This window comes from Poeciliopsis prolifica, unplaced genomic scaffold (genome assembly GCF_027474105.1).
Source record: "Poeciliopsis prolifica strain line A6 unplaced genomic scaffold, Auburn_PproV2 SCAFFOLD078, whole genome shotgun sequence".
Classification (NCBI taxonomy): Eukaryota; Metazoa; Chordata; class Actinopteri; order Cyprinodontiformes; family Poeciliidae; genus Poeciliopsis; species Poeciliopsis prolifica.
In genome coordinates this window covers 1,520,347-1,539,017 of record NW_026562453.1, presented here as the reverse complement: position 1 = coordinate 1,539,017, position 18,671 = coordinate 1,520,347, and the positions used below count along the sequence as shown (strand labels likewise).

General features: G+C 34.6%; 1 protein-coding gene across 2 annotated transcripts; it reads left to right on the top strand.

The window, feature by feature from the left end:
• The first annotated feature begins 1,793 nt into the window (after positions 1 to 1,793).
• On the top strand, positions 1,794 to 18,658 carry LOC129352629 (kynurenine 3-monooxygenase). Of its 2 annotated transcripts, XM_055021711.1 has the most exons (15): positions 1,795 to 1,920; positions 2,137 to 2,206; positions 2,289 to 2,386; positions 3,828 to 3,917; positions 5,494 to 5,542; positions 7,183 to 7,270; positions 11,757 to 11,922; positions 12,019 to 12,090; positions 13,009 to 13,130; positions 13,590 to 13,737; positions 14,018 to 14,075; positions 14,167 to 14,249; positions 15,206 to 15,307; positions 15,733 to 15,792; positions 17,663 to 18,658. In XM_055021711.1, exons 1-15 carry the CDS (start codon positions 1,858 to 1,860, stop codon positions 17,834 to 17,836), a joined length of 1,443 nt encoding a protein of 480 aa, XP_054877686.1. In that variant the 5' UTR covers positions 1,795 to 1,857; the 3' UTR covers positions 17,837 to 18,658. The 2 variants fall into 2 exon arrangements, with proteins under 2 accessions (XP_054877687.1, XP_054877686.1); XM_055021712.1 differs by lacking the exon at positions 15,206 to 15,307 and having other exon boundaries at positions 1,794 to 1,920.
• Positions 18,659 to 18,671: the final 13 nt, after the last annotated feature.

The window sequence follows — 18,671 nt, the reverse complement described above, 5'->3', positions numbered from 1 at the left end:
AACAGCCATAAACAGCCAAGTTAAAACCTTTGTCAAGAAACAAGCAATCTGCAGTTTACTAAATGTTGTCTTATGTCATTGATTCGGAAATTGATTAAACAGTCTGCATAGAGATTTCCTTTAAACGTCAAGTCGCAAGCAACGTCATGCTTGACTTTCATTGGTGCGTCCAGCGCCGGGTGCATCTAAATAATTTAGACTCAACTGGAGCCAAAAGCAACAAACAGAACAATATTGTCAGTCTCTAATAATACTCTACTGGAAATACAGAAGCACAGATATAAGTCTAGTGATGTTAATTTATTCTCTAAGGAAAAACACTTTATTTAAACACGTGATTTTATGTATTTTATGTCTTTGCTTCTGTTCATTCCTGTAAATGTTCATTAATAACTTGCCTTGTGTTGATTAAGTTTCTTTCTATAAAGTTTTTTTTTTTTTTTTGGAGGAAAGTTATAATATCACAGAAATGCTGTTTTATTTCATTAATTAAATTTTTTTAAAGTGGAGTTGACATATTACACAGAGTTTTAAACATTTATTTCAGTTCCTTTCTATGATTGTGAATCAACTATTAATAATAAAACAAGTTTTAATCTATCGGAAGATTTAGATATAACATAAAAGCAAATAATTTTTTATACATATTTTATATGACAACAGCCTAACAGATAACTTGTGAAACCTCTACAAGAATAATAAATAAATAAATAAAGCTGGCTCTTTACAGAAAAATCCATCTTAGCATTTTGATTTAAAGTTGAGTAAAAGGAAAAGTCTTTGTGATGCTGTTTAGTTCCTAATTTTGAACTGCTGGATTTATTTTGCGATCAAAATAATTTCAAAATATTGAAATTTTGAAATTATTTCAAAACCTGGCAAATGAATCATTTACCAGGTCCTGGTCTCCATTTACCAATCCTGTTATCTGAAGGAAATAAATTTTATTTAGAGTATAGTGTCAATTCTAAAAACACTCAATAAAAGAATATTTTCACAAGGAGCTAATACTTCTGTATTCTCCATTTCTTGTGACTGTAGAAACGTTTCTTTCTGCTGAATTAAAAACAAGTGAATCAGTCTTTAATGGTGACTGATTTTGTTGTTATTTTAGGTCAAAGTTTCTGAATGTTTTTCAGATGGGCTTGAGAAACTGTTCGTGGCTGCAGGAGCCAATCTTCTCCACTAGATGGCATCATAATCCTGTATTTGTTCAACCTTTTTTCATCATTTCACCTTTCATTTAAGGCACAGATGTCAAACTCCAGTCCTCAAGGTGTCCAGCAGTTTCTATATATGCCACAGGTACAAAACACTGGAATGAAATGGCTTAATTTCCTCCTCCTTGTGTAGACAAGATCTCCAGAGCCTCAATGACCTAATTATTCTATTCAGGTTTGGTGCAGTAGAGGCACATCTAAAAGTTGCAGGACATCGGCCCTTGAGGACTGGAGTTTGACACCCCTGATTTAAGGCATGACATGAAACCCAAGAACATTCACGGTTTTGTTTTTATTCTAACACAGATGTTGCAGCAATAATGAACTTGAACTTTGGAAGATCCTCATTTGCTCCAATGTAAGTCAGACATTTCCTGAAATCTTAAGAGTAATTTAAATCCTATTTGCTAACAGGTTGAGACTTTCACCCTTAAAATCTGTTGTCTGTCTGCAGCGAGCGCCCTGTTATCTTGCGTTTCTGTTTGCATTGAAAGAGGAACTGATAGTTAGAGTCATCAGACTGTAAGTGGGATTTGCAATGCCCCTCCTCTTTTAAATCAAAACTCAGCAGTTGTGTAAAGCTCTTTGAACCGGACAGAGAGCCGGATCAGACCATCGGGGAACTCTGCTGAGCAACATGGAGGAATCAGCGCACCGACGAGGAGACAAGAAAGTGGTGGCAGTGGTGGGAGGCGGTTTGGTAAGAAGGGAAAATGAAAGTGAAAATACCAATTCAATGTGTACACAGTATTTATTTTACACTGCCTGGGTGCAAACATGGTGATTGTTTGGTTTTACAAAGCATTACTCTTTCATCGTGTCATGTAGGAAAAGTTAAACTATAAACAGAAAGCACAGAAAAGGCATTTTGAACTGCACTGACATTATTATCAAAGCACATCTTTTCATCTTTGAGGTGGGGGCACTCAACGCCTGCTTCTTCGCCAAAAGAGGCTTTGAGGTGGAAGTCTTTGAAACAAGAGAAGGTAGCTTTTATTTACAAATCAAAACAAAATAATAATTAAAAAATCAACTGACGAACAAATTATTCTGTGTGTTTTCGGTCAGATATTCGGAAAGCCAAAGTAGTGAAAGGCAGAAGCATCAACCTGGCTTTGTCCCACAGAGGCCGGCAAGCCCTGAAACATGTTGGGATGGAAGATAAGGTATGTTGATTGAATGAAGTTATTCATGCACAAGTGGAGAAAAGGTCAGCTGTAAAGATTCTCATAGGCTTTATGTCATGTAGGAAAAGTTACTTTGCCCCTGTTCTTTGCACTGCAGGGGCAAAGAACAGTTGACATGTTTTATTCACAGGTGGTAAAGTACCCAAAGATTGCACTCATGTAAAACTTGCACTACTTCAACGTATTTGTACTCAAGTAAAGTTACTTTTGGACAGTAACAGTAACTGTCCAAAAGCGTACTCAAGAATAAAAAAGTATGTGGTACTGAATAACCGATCAGAACATCTTGATGTTCAAATAAGATGTTATCAGATTAAAATGTAAAAATATGTCCAAATATTTTGTCGAATCTAATTTATTTATTTATTTAATTTATTTATTGCCGTAGTCATTCACACTTCCAAATGCCCCTTGTTTGTGAACTCCAGCGTGAACTATAAACAACCTGAAAGTGTCCCGCATGCGCAGTAGAGGGCGCAATGACGTCACAGACAGCGTTCTCCCTGTTTGCGGAAGTAAACGTGGATGCTAGCAGTGGAGCTTATTTTAGAATAGAATAGAATAGAATAGCATTTATTGTCATTGAACAGGATTCAACGAAATTTCTATTGCAACTCCCGTGCAAAGAGTCAAATATATACAATATTAAATAAACAAACACACAATAATAATAATAATAATAATAATAATAATAATAATAATAATAATAATAATAATAATATACAACTAAAATTAACTAAAGGCACTCAACCACACCAAAGACGATTTTACGATTTTAAAGTGGTTGTTCTACCGGAGTCGGCACATTTACGACTTAATCTTCAGTTTTGTCCGTCATGGTTTTTATCAGGACGCAGTTTGTCGAGTATCAGTGCCTTTCGGGTCGGATGATACTTTCGGGTTTAGGGTCACATCAGAGATTATCCGATCCGTGTTCAGACTGTCATGAAAATATCAGCTACAGGTCGCATAAAAAAGAAAGATCGGATTTGGGTCACTCCAGGCTGCATTGCGAACGTAGCCGCAGTTAAATGAAAGGAGCTCGTTGAGTGTTTATATTAAAAAGCAAAAATGCGTTTTGAATCTGTTTGGACCGTTTCTCTTTCCCGCTCTGTTACGGCCGCCATCTTTGTTCTGAATCAGCTGATAGCAGGTAGAAAAATACATTAGAAAACAAACTTTGTGCTCAAACAAGAGGTCTTACTTTAACTGGGAGCAAAGTACCCAGACATTTTACTGAAGTAAGCACAACAATACTTTATAATAAAATCACTCAACTAAGTAAAAAGTGCAGCTCAGTAAAGCTAGTTATAAGATACTTTTGGGGGGTAACGGTGCAACACAAATTAGTGCATATTATCCTTCCTGAATAGTTTCGCCTCATTGTTTAGTTATTAATTATTCATTTTTCTTTCCCCAGATTGTTTCCAACGGAATCCCAATGAATGCCAGGATGATTCATTCGCTAAGTGGGAAACAATCTCCGATCCCGTATGGGAAGAAAGGACAGGTAAATCTGCAGGACCGCCGCCGTTTCCAAGCCTTGGTAGATTTTTAGTTTAGGAGTTAGAAACCTTTCTGTTGCAATAAAATCTGTTAAATAATAAATACAAAATAATAAAATAATCCACATTTTTAGAGAGCGCTTCCTATAACGAAAGAAGATTTCTCTACTATGCAACAAACATCTAGTTGGGAAAAGGTTTGTAAGGATTGCATCAGATGTACAAATTCACTTTCAGATAAAATATTAATCATTCCAGAGTTTGGACTAACATTGAGGTCACTATTTAAAATATTTTTGTTAGAAAAAAAACCTGCAGCGTCTTTTAAATTAAGTTTAATCAATCATAATGTCATAAAGTTGAGACAAGATGTAATTCTTCACTCAACAAAGATGAAGCAAAAAAAGATGGAAAAACCAGATTTTTGTGGAAAACTGACGCTATAAGTTGCCCTGAAAAAACCAAACCAACACCCAGGCATGGAGGTGGCAGCATCAGGCTATGGGGAGGAGACACATTAGTTTCTGCAACACCATCTTAAAGTCCCATCGGTGATGTTCAATCACATTCGGCAGTTGCAACACCTTTTTTATTTTATTTTGCTCCTGTTCGTGAGCCCATATCACCACTCCACCATCACTGTGTCTGGTAAGACCAAATGGCATTTGGACTTACATCCCCTAATACCATTCTTCCAGAAATTTTTAGTGTTTTGGGGATTGGGGGGATTCTTTTTAGAATTGTATTTCTTTTAGCACTGCCCAATTTGACCTTTAAGTGAATGTAAAGGTCAAATTAGATTCACTTAATTAATTCAGCAGTTGGACGCCTTAAATAAAATTTTCACAAAACACAGATGCTTTTGTAAGGTTATTGCTGATGTCTTTCTGCTTTGGCATTGTGTTCAATCTTGTATTTTTTCAGAGATGAATGCTAAATAAATACACTGTAAAAACACAAAATCTTACCAATTTCTCCTGCAAATATCTTAAAAGGAAAAACTAAATTACAAGATATAGGAGCTTGTTTTAAGTCGGTAATTCCTTAATATTGATTTTTAAAAAGTTCCAGTTCAGCTGGCAGAGTATTTCACTTATTTCACAATCGTTACCTAGCAATGTCAGTCCAGCACGTCGCTCAGCAAACCAGTTCTAGGTCCAAGATTGTTTCACTTAACATGGAAAATAATTTGTTATTGGAATTAATGATTTAAAATTAGCTCCTAAATGATAGGTATTTGTAATTTAGTTTTGTCTCATTTCAACTGTAATAAGATATTTACACCAAAATTACTCTGTAAGATTTTGTGTTTTTGAAGTGTATGACAAATTAAAATTAAAAAGGCGTTTTTTTTTTTTAACACATATTTTTACTAAATATAAATGTGAGCCTCGTCTGAAAATGGAAATGATTTCTCAGCTGCCAGTTTGGCAGCGGCTCATAATCCCATTAAGGGACCTTCATAGTTAAATAAAACAAAAATATTCCAAACAAACCCTGGAGTCTTCCTGTTCCCATTTTAAGGTGATTTGTTCACATTTCTCTTCGGTTGGACTACATTAAATATTGTTCTCTTTTTAGTACATCCTGTCTGTTGACAGAGCCAATCTGAACAAAGAGCTGCTGACAGGTAAGAATGGAAAATAGATTAATCACATCCAGTTATGACACAGATTTTGTTCTATCAGCTGCAGAAAGAAATTGGAGTAAAATTGTTTTCCAGATGCATCACCCCTCTGGGAATGTGGCTAGAGGTTAAATTATTGACGAATGTTGATAAAATTGTAATACTGGACACATTTCTGCTAGTTCTCTGCATTAAAAGGCCAAATGTGTTTTTTTTTATTCTTTCAACTTCATAATTAGCATTGCTGCTCAGTTAGGAATGATATTATGTTCAGATATGTTTTTCTTTTAGCTTAATGCGAACTGCATCTGAATGTATTGTTTTATAACTAGATGGGATTGAACTGCTGCAAATAAATCCGTCTGTATTTTTTTGACTGAAATTAATTAAACTAAACTGAATTTAATTCACTTGAACTCACTTCATTTAAATTGGCCTAAAACAAACTGAATTTGTTTAATTTGCATCGACTTGAACTAAAGTCCATAATTTGAGTTTAACTGAAGCGATTTCTTTAATTAATGAAATTTATTCAAACTGAACAAAATTATTTAATTGAAAGTGAACTGACTTATTGAACTGGTTTAAACCAAACTGACTTCAGTAAAACAGGATTGAACTGAACTGAATTGATCTAAACCTGACTAAAATAAGCTGAAGTAAACTGAACTAAATTAATTATATGTTCATTAACTGAACTGAATTGGATCATTTAAATCAAATCGATTCAGTGAGCTAACGAAAATAAACTTAGACAAACTGAACTGAATCAACTGGAATTGAACTGAACTGAGATGAATTCATGTAATTTGAACTGAACTGAGCTGAATAACTTTATTTGAATTGAAGTCATTATTATTAATTGAACTAAGTTTATTTTAGCTGAAAATTTTAAACTTAACTGAATTGAACTGATGTAAACTGAACTGAATTTAATAAATCTGAGCCAAATATATTTTAACAGAACTAAAATAAAGTGAAGAAAACTGAACTAAAATGAATTTGAACTAAAATGAATTTGAACGGAACTGGATAAGCTACCAGGCTAAAGCGATTATTTTTAACTGAATTTATTTGAACTGAACTGAACAACTTGACGTTAACAAATATCAAAATCGCATGTAATGAAAGACCTGGTTTATTAAGTTCAATATTTTTTATTTTGTCACTTATTGTATAAAGTATTTGCTCTTTTATTGTTTGTCCAGATTTTGGCACTTTTCTCTCCATTTACGTTTCCTGGCATTCCTTAAGTTAAACAAAACTGAATTTAAACAGGCGATATTAGGGGATGTGTTTTTCTTTTTTTTTTGTAGCTGCAAGGATTTTTTCCTAATATTCAAAGAGGAGCTTCTGACAGATAAAGTGGCAGCTTGGCTCTATTTTTAATTAGATTTCCTGGATGCGCTGGGAGAGATTGTCGCTGCTCTTATCGTGGTTGATTCAGGCGGCTGCCGCTCTGAACTCTGAAGATAAAGAGATTTCAGTGTGAAAACCCAAAACCATCAGTTTGCACAGATCCCAGCTGCAGCGCTGCTGCTCCACTGATGATCGTTCAGTTTTTGCTGACCCTCTCTTTAGCGGACTAAAAGTTTTGTGTGTATTGTAAGAAGAAATGGCAGCTGTTTTTGTAACTCTCACAGAGGCAGAGACGTATCCAAACACAAAGCTGAACTTTGACCACAAACTGCAGGACTGGAGTGCTGAAACCGGACTATTGACCTTCACCAGGTAATTAGTTAGCGATCACATGCAGAGATCCAGAAGTTCACTTTCCATGGCAGGAGAAAGTGAAATTACTCAAGAGTAAAAAAGTATTTGGTAAAAAATCAACTCAAGTAGTGAGAAACTGATTAAATTGTCAATCATTTAATATTTAAAAATTATGTCATCAGATGGACCAAATGATAAAATTCAGTGGAAATTTTAATATTTTAAGGACAAAAAATGACAATAATTTATATAAACAAAATCATGTAAAATATATTTTTTACAAATCAGTTTCTTTCAGTATAAAACTCATAAAACTTTAATCAAAACTGCAGGTGTGTGTCTTTTTCTGGTGAAGTTTGGGTTCAAACATGTTTGTTTTTAATCCTGGGGGAGAAAATTTTACTCAAGTAAGAGCAGAAATACTTTTTAATAAAATTACTCCAATAAAAGTAAAAAGCACAGCATACTAAAAATACACTACTTGAGTTTGCCAGGAAAAACTTTCAAAGACTGTTACACATTTAATTGAGTGACTTTTTTTGAAGATGTACTGAAAGTATATTTTTCTAAAAAAAGTTACTAAATGTAACTGAGTAAATGTAACTAGTTATTACCCAGTTCTTGTCATCACCCCCCAAAGACGATTATTTTTGCAAATGTACAAAATTATAAAGTAAGTAAAGAAACAAAAAGTTTTTATTCAATAATTATTACATTATGTTAGCATAAATGCTAACCTCATTCGCTCTGATTTTAAATGGCCTTGAGTTCTGTGGCAGAAATTTTCATTATTAGATAATACATTATTCCTTAATCATTACAATCCTCTCTTGATCTATTGTACGGATATCAGGGGTATAGGATCCCGCCCCCAAAAAGGACAAACTGCTGCTGCTTATGATGATTAGCATTGGCTTTAGCTGTCAAGTTGTCAACATAATGCGTTACATCTTAAATGTTTGCCTGATATAGAAAAGAACAAAGGGCACAGTAGTCAACACTTCAACAACTAGATAACCAGGTCAGAAAAACGTTTTAAAGAAACAGCGAGGGAGGTGAAGAAGGTCAGTCATGCTAGCTTGACTTTGACAATCGTAATTGTAGATGTGCTGCAGAATTTGGTGTGTTTGGGTTCAGCAAAAATAGAAAAAAATAAAAAATGTTGATCCAGACACTAACTCTGACAGATCCTGATGTTTTTTTTCCTCACCTTCCCTTCAACTTTCTGAGCGCCCCCTGGAGGCACCACTTTGAAAAACTCTGTTAGCTGACGAGGGTTTAGAAATGTGATGGTCTTGTTGTGTTTTTAACGGCTGTGAGTAATTAAATTTATTTTTTTTTCATAACTGAATGCCCCGAGGAAAACGTGACGCACAATTTACAATCCAATTAACCCTGAAACACCTCCAGCTCTTCTCGGGTGGGAGGATTCGCGCTTCAGCTCTTGATTAAAGCACCAGGCAGAAGCACAAACTCTTGTACACAAATTCTCTAATTAAATGCAGTCTTATCTGGAAATTAAAAAATATCCATTTATTTTAACGCCCACAGCTCCATGCAGAAATTTTCCCGCTTCTTTTAACTTTTTCCATTGTTGTTTTTTACTGGGATTTTATGAGGTAGACCAATACAAAGTGGAGGGGAAATCTAGCTTAGAACATCTTGAAATGTTTGGCATTGATTTGCATTGAGGGGGTTGGCCAAAGCCTTTTAGGGGCCCTAAGCAGATTTTCATTTTGTGCCCCTTTGCCCCCATACAAACAGGTCAACACCAGATGCTTTATCGTTCCTTGTCTTACATACCTATATCTTAGGCAATGCTTGTTATTACAGATGTTATTTTGGCTGTTGAGTTTCAAAATTTTAAAATATTTAAAAATATTTTAAAATTAAAATAGGTGCTTTAATAACTTTGAAACCAATTTGCATCTGTATTCTTGAGCAAATGAAAAAAAAAGTAATTATAAATATAATTTTTCCAACTCAATAGAAATTCTAAATTAATATTAGATTTATTCAACTTAATTTTGGTTTGGGAGGTGAAGTGAGTTACGTTGGTTTCCTAAACCAAATTTCTTGTGTTTAGTTAGTAATAGGCAACATTGGTAACTGAGTGGAAATTGTTGCCTCCATCAACAAAACGTGTACAGAGCGAACTTGTGTTTATTTATTAGGGGCGCAAAAAAAATTTTAAGTTGTGGGAAAAAATCAACCAGCCATTTGTAAGCAATAAGTTTATGGTTTTTGGAGTCTGAAAAATGAGCCTCGTTAAACAGAATTAATTTTCTGCATATATTTAGAGTTAGTTTTTTAAAGTGACAAGACGCTGTAAAAGAATTCATTCAAGCTAACGAGATAATATCTCATTATTTAAATTAATTGAACAGGTTTTTTTATTACCTATCATAACATGACCAAGATCAGCTTCAGCGATAAAAAGGCCTGTTTGCTGGTGCTAAAAGGTGTTAAAATGACGATTTAAAACAAGCTGCAGTCGACAGTGCAACAGTGACAACGGTTCAAGTCGATTTCCAAAGTTCCTTCCTCCTGCTGAGGTTAGAGCATGCAGGGCTCAGGAAACAAAACCCAGTAATTCATTTCAAACTCGACAGGCTCCAGCTAGAGAGGTTAAATCTAATGGCTGCACAATTAGAGAAAAAGACAGAAAAGGTTTAATTTGTTTCAAAGATTTCTCATTAAAAAAAAGAAAATTACTACTGTGGGTTATGTCTACTGGCTGCTGTAATTACTATTTTATTCAACCCTGTAGGAATGAAATGAGTTGTCTGCAGAAATAGGCAGATATATGAACACCCTCTGAGTTTTGCAGTCAATTTTGACAGATTTTCTGTGTTTCTGCTCTTTTGTAGCATTTGACGGATACACAGGTGAATTTTTGCTGTACTGAAAGTAGCAAACTTTATGAAATAGGATATTTCTGAAGCTTTATTGTTTACAATTTCCTATCTGTCTTGCTATTTACCACCTAGAAAAGTGCTTTAATTTTTTTTTTCACACCTGAAGTGACTGTGAGGCTTGATGGAGCTGAAAAAGGTGTAAAAGAAAGAAATGCTCTTTGTCTAAATATAAATGAATGACCAAAGAATCAAAGTAAAATATGTAATGAAAAAATAACAATTTAATCCTTTGTATCAGTTTCAAGAAATGTAATGCTGAGCATGTCAAGTTCCATTTTCATAATTCAAGAATATTTACATATTTTGAAAATAAGTCTCACATCTTATTTGCATAAATAAAAATCGTCCTCTTATAAGTGAAACTACTTTAATTTTAAGGTATTTTTACTTATTTTGGAATATTTTGACAAGCCTCATTTTATTGTTTGGTTTCCAGAAATATTTTCTTATTTGGCGTAAAATCTATATTTTAATACTTTTTGTTAATTTTTTTTAAACATAACGTTTTACAGTGTGGTGCTTTACAGTTTCACTTTTCCTCAAACTGCAGCCACAAACATCAGTGTACATTAGTAGTTGATTCACGAGCAAAAATAAAATATGTGAGCTGTAAACTATGGGTTAGGTTGAAGAATAACTGTGGCCCAGTCAAAGTACAGACATACAGAATCAGATCACATCTCATTCAGTCTGAGGCTTTTTACAAAGAAAAAACTGGAAATAATTTAGTCTCTATAGCTGGCAGAGACAAAATCTGGAAAGTGTTGCTAACCAACTGTTTGTCAGTCATTAAAAACTCAATAAATATATTAAAATATTACAATGAAATAATGCATCTGTCTGAGGTTGCTCGTTCCATTACTCATTAATATGCAATAAAAACAGTGTGTCAGTCTGTTTATTAATGAGGCCCCAGGCTAAAACCAACAGATTGTTAAAACATGTAGATTCAGGTGGAAGACTTTCTCTAATTCAGGGCTGAAACGATTCATCTGAAATGATTCATCTGAAACGATTCATCTGAAACAATTCATCTGAATCGATTAGTTGTTTCTCAGAGCAATTGAAAATATAAATTTTCAATTTAAGACAAAAAAACAACCTTTGCCTGTAAATATGTTCTATTTGGAATGGTTTAGGGACACCAAACAAAAAGAAATAAAAAAAACTTTTCTTGGAATTTTGACTTTTTTTTCTCAAAATTACACATTTTCTCAGAATTTTAATTTTATGTCAGAATTCAAATAAATAACCAAACATTCTTAGGTGTATCATGTCAATAATTTTGTTAGCATTAAAAAATAATTGCATAAATATTTCTTCTTTGTTCTATGATTGACCCAGTTGACCTGTGATTTGAGTCTTATTATGCCTGATTCTGCATGAACAATTTAAATTATTCTGATTCTGAGGGAAAAATGTCTGAATTCTGATATTAAAGTCGGAATCATCTTTAAAATAAGGTTAAAATCTACAGAATGTTGAAATTTTTCATCCGATTAATCGGCAGAATAATTGATTATTAAAATAATCGTATGTTTCAGCCATACCTTGATCATATTTAAGTGGAAGTATCTGATTCTCAGGCCGGACGGATCCAAGACGCAGACTCAAGCGGACCTGATCGTCGGTTGTGACGGCGCGTTCTCCGCCGTCCGGAAGCAGTTCCTGCGCCGCAGCCGCTTCAACTACAGCCAGACGTACATCCCGCACGGATACATGGAGCTCACCATGCCACCGAGAGACGGAGAGGTCAGGCGGGTTTTACGGCGGCTCGAGGCTCAGATTCACAATCAGGCTTTGCTTTTTTACCTCTGAGCTCATTTCCACCTTCATCATCATCTGCAGTTCGCGATGAAGCCAAACTACCTGCACATCTGGCCCAGAAACACCTTCATGATGATCGCTCTCCCCAACCTGGTGAGGGAGAAGTGCATTTCTTTATTATTCTTTTTTATATCTTTGAATGTGTACAGGAGAAAAAAATGCAACTAAAAACAGTTTATTTGTTCTATCGAACAAATTTCATCAGTTTCAGACAGCAGTGTTGTAAAATAAATACTGCCACCTGCAGGTGGGAGTTAATATCACTTTCATTAATGTTTTTGAGAATTTTTGCAGAAAATGTGCAAACAAAAGGCTAAACTAGATGCATTTCTTTTAATACAACAAACTTACAAAAAATAAAGTAGAATTAAGTTGTAAATTTCTGCAGGACATTTTGAGAGTAATCTCAGAAATTTTCTTGCAAAACAAGGAAATTTGCTATAAAAAAATAAAAAAATTCTTAGATTTCTACAAAAAAACTTAGAAATGTCAGAATTTTAAATGTTGAAATAAATAAAAAAAATTCAGGTTTTGGATCCATAATAAATATTGGTCTACTTTCAATGTCAAATTTATTGATATTTCACATTTAGAAACAAGTTTAAACTGCACCAAAAACAATAACATGAGAAGAAATTGATGAAACTTAAAAAAGTTAGTAAATAAAATAAAACATCACAACAGAAAAGTTGCAGTATGAGGACATAATTAAATGCTAACAAATAAAATAAGTTTTAAGTAGTGATTTAAACTGACCTTTGTTTGTTTTTTTGGTCTGTAATTAATCTCTTAATTAGTAGTTTAATCAGTTAGTAGTTTAATTAGTAGTTTATCAGTTCTTAATCAGTTATTTTTTTTCTGTGATTAAAGTCAGCATTTTTTTTCTGTGGCCTAATCCTCTTCTGTACTTTTGTCCCACGTGGCGAAGAGTTTGAACACCTCTGGTCTATAAAAGGTTAAATGTGTCTTAAGGATAATATTAATGCATCTTTTGTTTATTTTCTAATTTAGGACAAGACGTTTACCTGCACCCTCTTCATGCCCTTTGAAGACTTTGAGAAAATCACCACAGGAGATGAAGTCATCGAGTTTTTCCAGAAATACTTCCCTGATGCCATCCCGCTAATCGGAGTGTAAGCGACCTTTCTCCGTCTGTGTGACGAAGCGTCTCCTCTTCCTCCTTCCTGCCTCTTCATCCCAACCTGTTGGGTTGTCGTCAGAAACACCTTCACCCCACCCAAAGCGGGCGCATCATCAGCGGACTGTGAAATTGAACGCTCACACAGATTCCTGCCACCGCAAGGTTTTTAATTTTCTGCGGGTGACGGATGGACGGCAGGATGCAAGTAGCCTTAATAAAGTCTGAGACTTTTATTCGGAGCGGTCAGGCATGAGCAGCCCAGCGCGGGCTTTCCTCCCGTTACCTTTTTATAAAACCACAGCGGACAGATCCTGCCGCTCTGCAGTACCCAGCTGCGACAGACGTTTCCACTGCTAGCAGGGCGACTCCGTTGTTTAGCAAGGAAACATCAAATTAGATCAGATACTCTCAATAAATTTGTAATTGTTTTGTTTCCTGTTGTCCTTTGCAGCGCCGCCCTCAGGAGGGATTATTTCCGCCTGCCTGCTCAGGCCATGGTCTCCGTGAAGTGCTGCCCGTATCACATCGGGGACAAATGCGTCCTGATGGGGGACGCGGCGCATGCTGTGGTGCCTTTCTACGGCCAGGGGATGAACGCTGTGAGTACCGCCGAGTACAGGAAGCGAGCTGACGGAGAATCACTTTAGAGCCGATCAAACCATGAACAAAGAATCACTTTAGATCTGTTCAAAACACCCTAAAGAATCACTTTAGATCTGTTCAAAACACCCTAAAGAATCACTTTAGATCTGTTCAAAACACAATAAAGAATCACTTTAGATCTGTTCAAAACACCCTAAAGAATCACTTTATATCTGTTCAAAACTGTTAACCCTGTTCAAAAGAATCACTCATTTTCTTTTTCTTTTATGCTTTCAGGGCTTTGAAGACTGCCTTGTCTTTGATGAAATAATGAATGAGTTCAATGAGGATTTCAGTGAGTGTCTTTATGTTTTTTAAATAACAACCACTGGTGCAGAAAGAGTCTGGAGTCGGTAACAGAGTCGTTCTGGGTTTTACCTGCACAGGTGCCGTGCTGCCGGAGTACACCAGGGTCCGGGTTCCTGACGACCACGCCATCGCAGATCTGGCCATGTACAACTACGTGGAAGTAATTCAGTCCGATTTCTACATCACTTTTAATCACATTAGTTTTATTTAGAAATGCTTCACTCCAGATGTTCTGTTCCAGTACAAATATTTGATTCTCCATTCACACTATTTCAGATATTTTATTTTTTTTTTAAATCTTTTTTACATTACATTTTTGTAGATATTTGATCCCCAAGCCAAACTATTTGGGATATTTTTATTGATCCAAAACAACAGTATTTACAAGACCGATATTCATATGGCTATCGATGTCAGTACCAATACAATATCAATACGTTTATTATTTAAGGTTATCAAACTTCTGACCTTTTGAAGTTTTTATGGATTAAAAAATCGTCCCAAAACTCACTCACTCTCTGGTTACCTAGCAACTCACTCACTCTCTGGTAACCTAGCAACTCACTCACTCTCTGGTTACCTAGCAACTCACTCACTCTCTGGTTACCTAGCAACTCACTCACTCTCTGGTAACCTAGCAACTCACTCACTCTCTGGTAACCTAGCAACTCACTCACTCTCTGGTAACCTAGCAACTCACTCACTCTCTGGTAACCTAGCAACTCAGTCACTCTTTAGCAACAACCAGTGGAGTATCTAATCAGTAACAGTTTCATGTTTTGCCTCAAAATGACTGAAATAAAAAGATGGAGGTGCAGTGAAAGGAGAACATGAGGAACTCTGGAAAGCTTTTGCAGAATTTATTCCTTAGTATTGATGTAAAAGTTCTACTTCATGTATTTAAGGGAATATTAATCAATTGATTGTCAGAATAATTGATGAAAAATATGTTTAGTAATTCTCAGTTGCGGCTCTAAATGCATCAGTAGACGAAACATGAAAATGATCCATTTCATCATCTGAAGCAGAAATAAATTAAATTTTTTTTTTTACATAAAAATGGATTTCAGCATCACTGATTCACCTCACAAACACATTTTCTGTTTAACTTTCCAGATGCGGGCGCACGTCAACTCGAAATGGTTTATTTTCAGAAAACACGTGGACAATCTACTTCACCTCCTCATGCCGCACATTATTATTCCACTTTACACAATGGTAAGAGTGTCTGTACGTTCATCTTCCTTTGGGTTCAATAAAGTTTTTTGTTTTTTTTAATAAGATGGTGGAACTGGAAGTGTGTTGCTAGGTGACGGGCTGAGCTTGGCTGGCGTTGCTAGGTGACGGGCTGAGCTTGGCTGGCGTTGCTAGGTGACGGTGCAGGAACAGTTGACTGTGAAATAAATCGGCAATGGAAATAGTACTTTTTCATCGACTTTAAGGAGTTATTTACTTCAAACAAGCAGCTCCTATGTCTTGCTGAAAGTTATCAATGTTAGTTTTGTCTTTTTAAAGTGTACTAAAATATTTACACCGTAAACTAGACCAAAAATACTTAGTACGATTTTGTGTTTTTGGGGTTGTAAATGTGTTTTAAGACTTTTTCTGCATTTACAAGTTTTGGTTTCTTTGTGGTTTTGCAGGTGACTTTCACCAGGACCAGATACCATGTCGCTGTGGAGCGCTGGCATTGGCAGGACAAAGTGAGTTTTTCCTCCTTCCGTTTAATTTTCCTCTCTAATCCATCACTGTTGTGAAGTCGCAGCATTCAAAGTGCGATTCTCCAGCTGGAATATATTACTGTGAGGAGCAGAAATGTTTCTGATTGGAACCGGGAAGCGTCTGAGTCGTGCTAATGGTTTCTCTGCTGATAGGCAGAGACATCAGGGATGTCACTGCCAACCTCATAAAACGTTTCAAAAGTGAATGAGTTGGTTAAATGGATGTGATGAAGGGGAATAGAAAACGACCTCTAGAAGCCTCCGGACCATGAAAGAAGATGGAGATAAAACAGAGCAATAATGTGAAGTCCATACTGTTTAAAGGCCAGGTCTCAGTGATGTTAATCTATGAATCACGGATCATCAATTTATACTGCTTTTTTCCCATTTTGCAAAAACCAAAATGTTATTGGGTTTTTATGTGACGGATTTAAAAAAAAAGTAGTCAGTTTTGTGAATATGAATGAAAATGTGCGTCTATTCCACACCATTGATTCTGAAATCTGTAAAACAAAACATCAGTTTTTAAGTCGCCTTTTAAGTCGTGTGTAATTTAATCTTTAATCTTTGCTGATTAATGACACATCAATCACTATGAAAACACAGTGGTGGCAACATCATGCTTTGCTATTGATGAATTAGCTTAACCTGTATAGCAATGAAAGTGGCTAAAAGAAGCAATTTTTGGAAAAATATAAACATTTTTCAAAATAGTTTAATATTGCACCACAAAAAGAGCAAATCTTTTGTCTCTAAGAGCATATTTCCTTCGAAGTATAACAATATGCAATGATCATTAAAACTTAAGTACAAATAGTGATATTTTATTATTTCAAAAAGTTATTTCAGATTTGAAAACTTAGGAGGAAAAGCGATTAGTTAACAATTTGCCACATAATTTTATACCCCGTTTAGCACAAAAGATGCATTTTTACTCTTGGAAATTTTGCTGTTGCACTTTTCTCTCATCAAAAGTAATATTTTTTTTTTGTCTTTGCATGTTGATTTATCATTTTTAACATCTAAAATCCATTTTGTGTTGGTAAGAAAAATAAAGAAATTTGATGAGAAATACTGATTATGGAGAACCATTTAATTCATGACATAAATACCAACACATATTAAAATAAGTAAAGATATTTTTAAATAAATTACAAAAAATTTTTGGGGAGAGAAAAATGCAATGTTTTATTTCATGGGAACATTAAATTATTATTTATTTGACAGAATATTTATTCAAATTTTTTAAATAACTATGTAATTATTAAATGTATTTTTTTTTTTTATGAAATGTCTCTCCAAAGCTGATGTCCTACAGTAAGAATAACTGGATTATTCATAGACAAATGTTGATACACTGCAAAAACACAAAATCTTACCTACTATTGTTGGTCCTGTTTTTAGTGCAAATATGTTTACATGCATGAAATAAAACAAAATATCTCAAAGATTCTTTAGCAATGATTTAAAATGTTCTAATTTTATTGATAGTTTATTTCACTAAAATTTTTTCCTCCATGTTATAAGGAAAATAATCTGCCAGTGGAATTAGTTCTTTTTATAAATATTCATTAATAATTTGATTAAAACAAGCTCCTACATCTTGCTGAAAAGTTACTTATAAGTTAATTTCATCTAATTTCAAGTGTTTTAAAATATTTGCATTGGACACTAGACAAAAATACGTGGTAAGCTTTTGTGTTTTGCCACATAATTTTATTAAATTTTGTTAAACCCAGCAGTTCACTCTGGAAATGATAGATATTGGCAGAAACTTACAGTATGTTAAGGACTGAATCAAAGCCAATCAGGTGCTTTTATTATTATTATGAACATGTTTGTTTTCCTGCAGGTGATAAACCGCGGCCTGCTGCTCGGAGCTGTGGGAGCTGCTGCTGGCAGCTCCTATCTGCTCATTAAAAATCCTCCAGACATCAACAAGCTCGTTATCGCAGCTGAGAAGATCTGGAACAAGATGGCCGCCCTGAAGACGCCGCTGCGTGTCGGCGCCGCCTCTCAGATCTGACGGACAGGAGCCTCAGAACATCGGAACGAAGTGAGCGGCGTCTAAATTCAATTATTAAATCTAATAACGGACTTCAGATTTGACTCATTAGGATGTTTCAATTAAAGCAAATGAACAGATTTCATCTTTACATAACATTTTCAGATTAAAATAAGTCCTTTTTTTATTTGTCACAATAAAATTGCTGTACATTGATGTAATTTGTTTATTTTAAATTATTTGTTGATCTATCAGCCATATAATATGCATAAATTAAGCCCAAATTTAAAAATTGTGGAAAAATAATTTTTATTGACAGAAAAGTGTCAACAGTTATCAAGATGTAATCAGTTCATCTGATTCTGACGTGTTAAAGGTATTTATTTAATTGTAAAACTGATAACTTCAAAAGATGCTGAACATCTGAACATCCCTCGTTTTAATTATTTATTTTTCACTGAGCTATTCTCATACAATTACTGCCTTATTATGCTAAAATACTACTTTATTCTAGTAGTTTATTGTCATTGAGAAAAGAAATTGTAATAATGAGAAATAAGTAACAAATACAACATATTTAGGTTAAAATATTATGACTATTCCTGTTTTATTATGGCTTTACTTTGGTATTATTGTGAATCTTTCTCACATAATTACAACTTTATTGTGTTATTTCAAGGTTAATATTGTAATAGGAATTTTATTTTTATATCATTGCAACTTTCTTCTTGTATCACCACAACTTTTTCTTCCATTATTACACCTTTCATCAGGTAAGTGACATTACCTAAATAAAGGTGGAAAAAAGTTGTTTCAAGAATAAAGACATCATTTTATTCTTTATTACAAAGTTTTA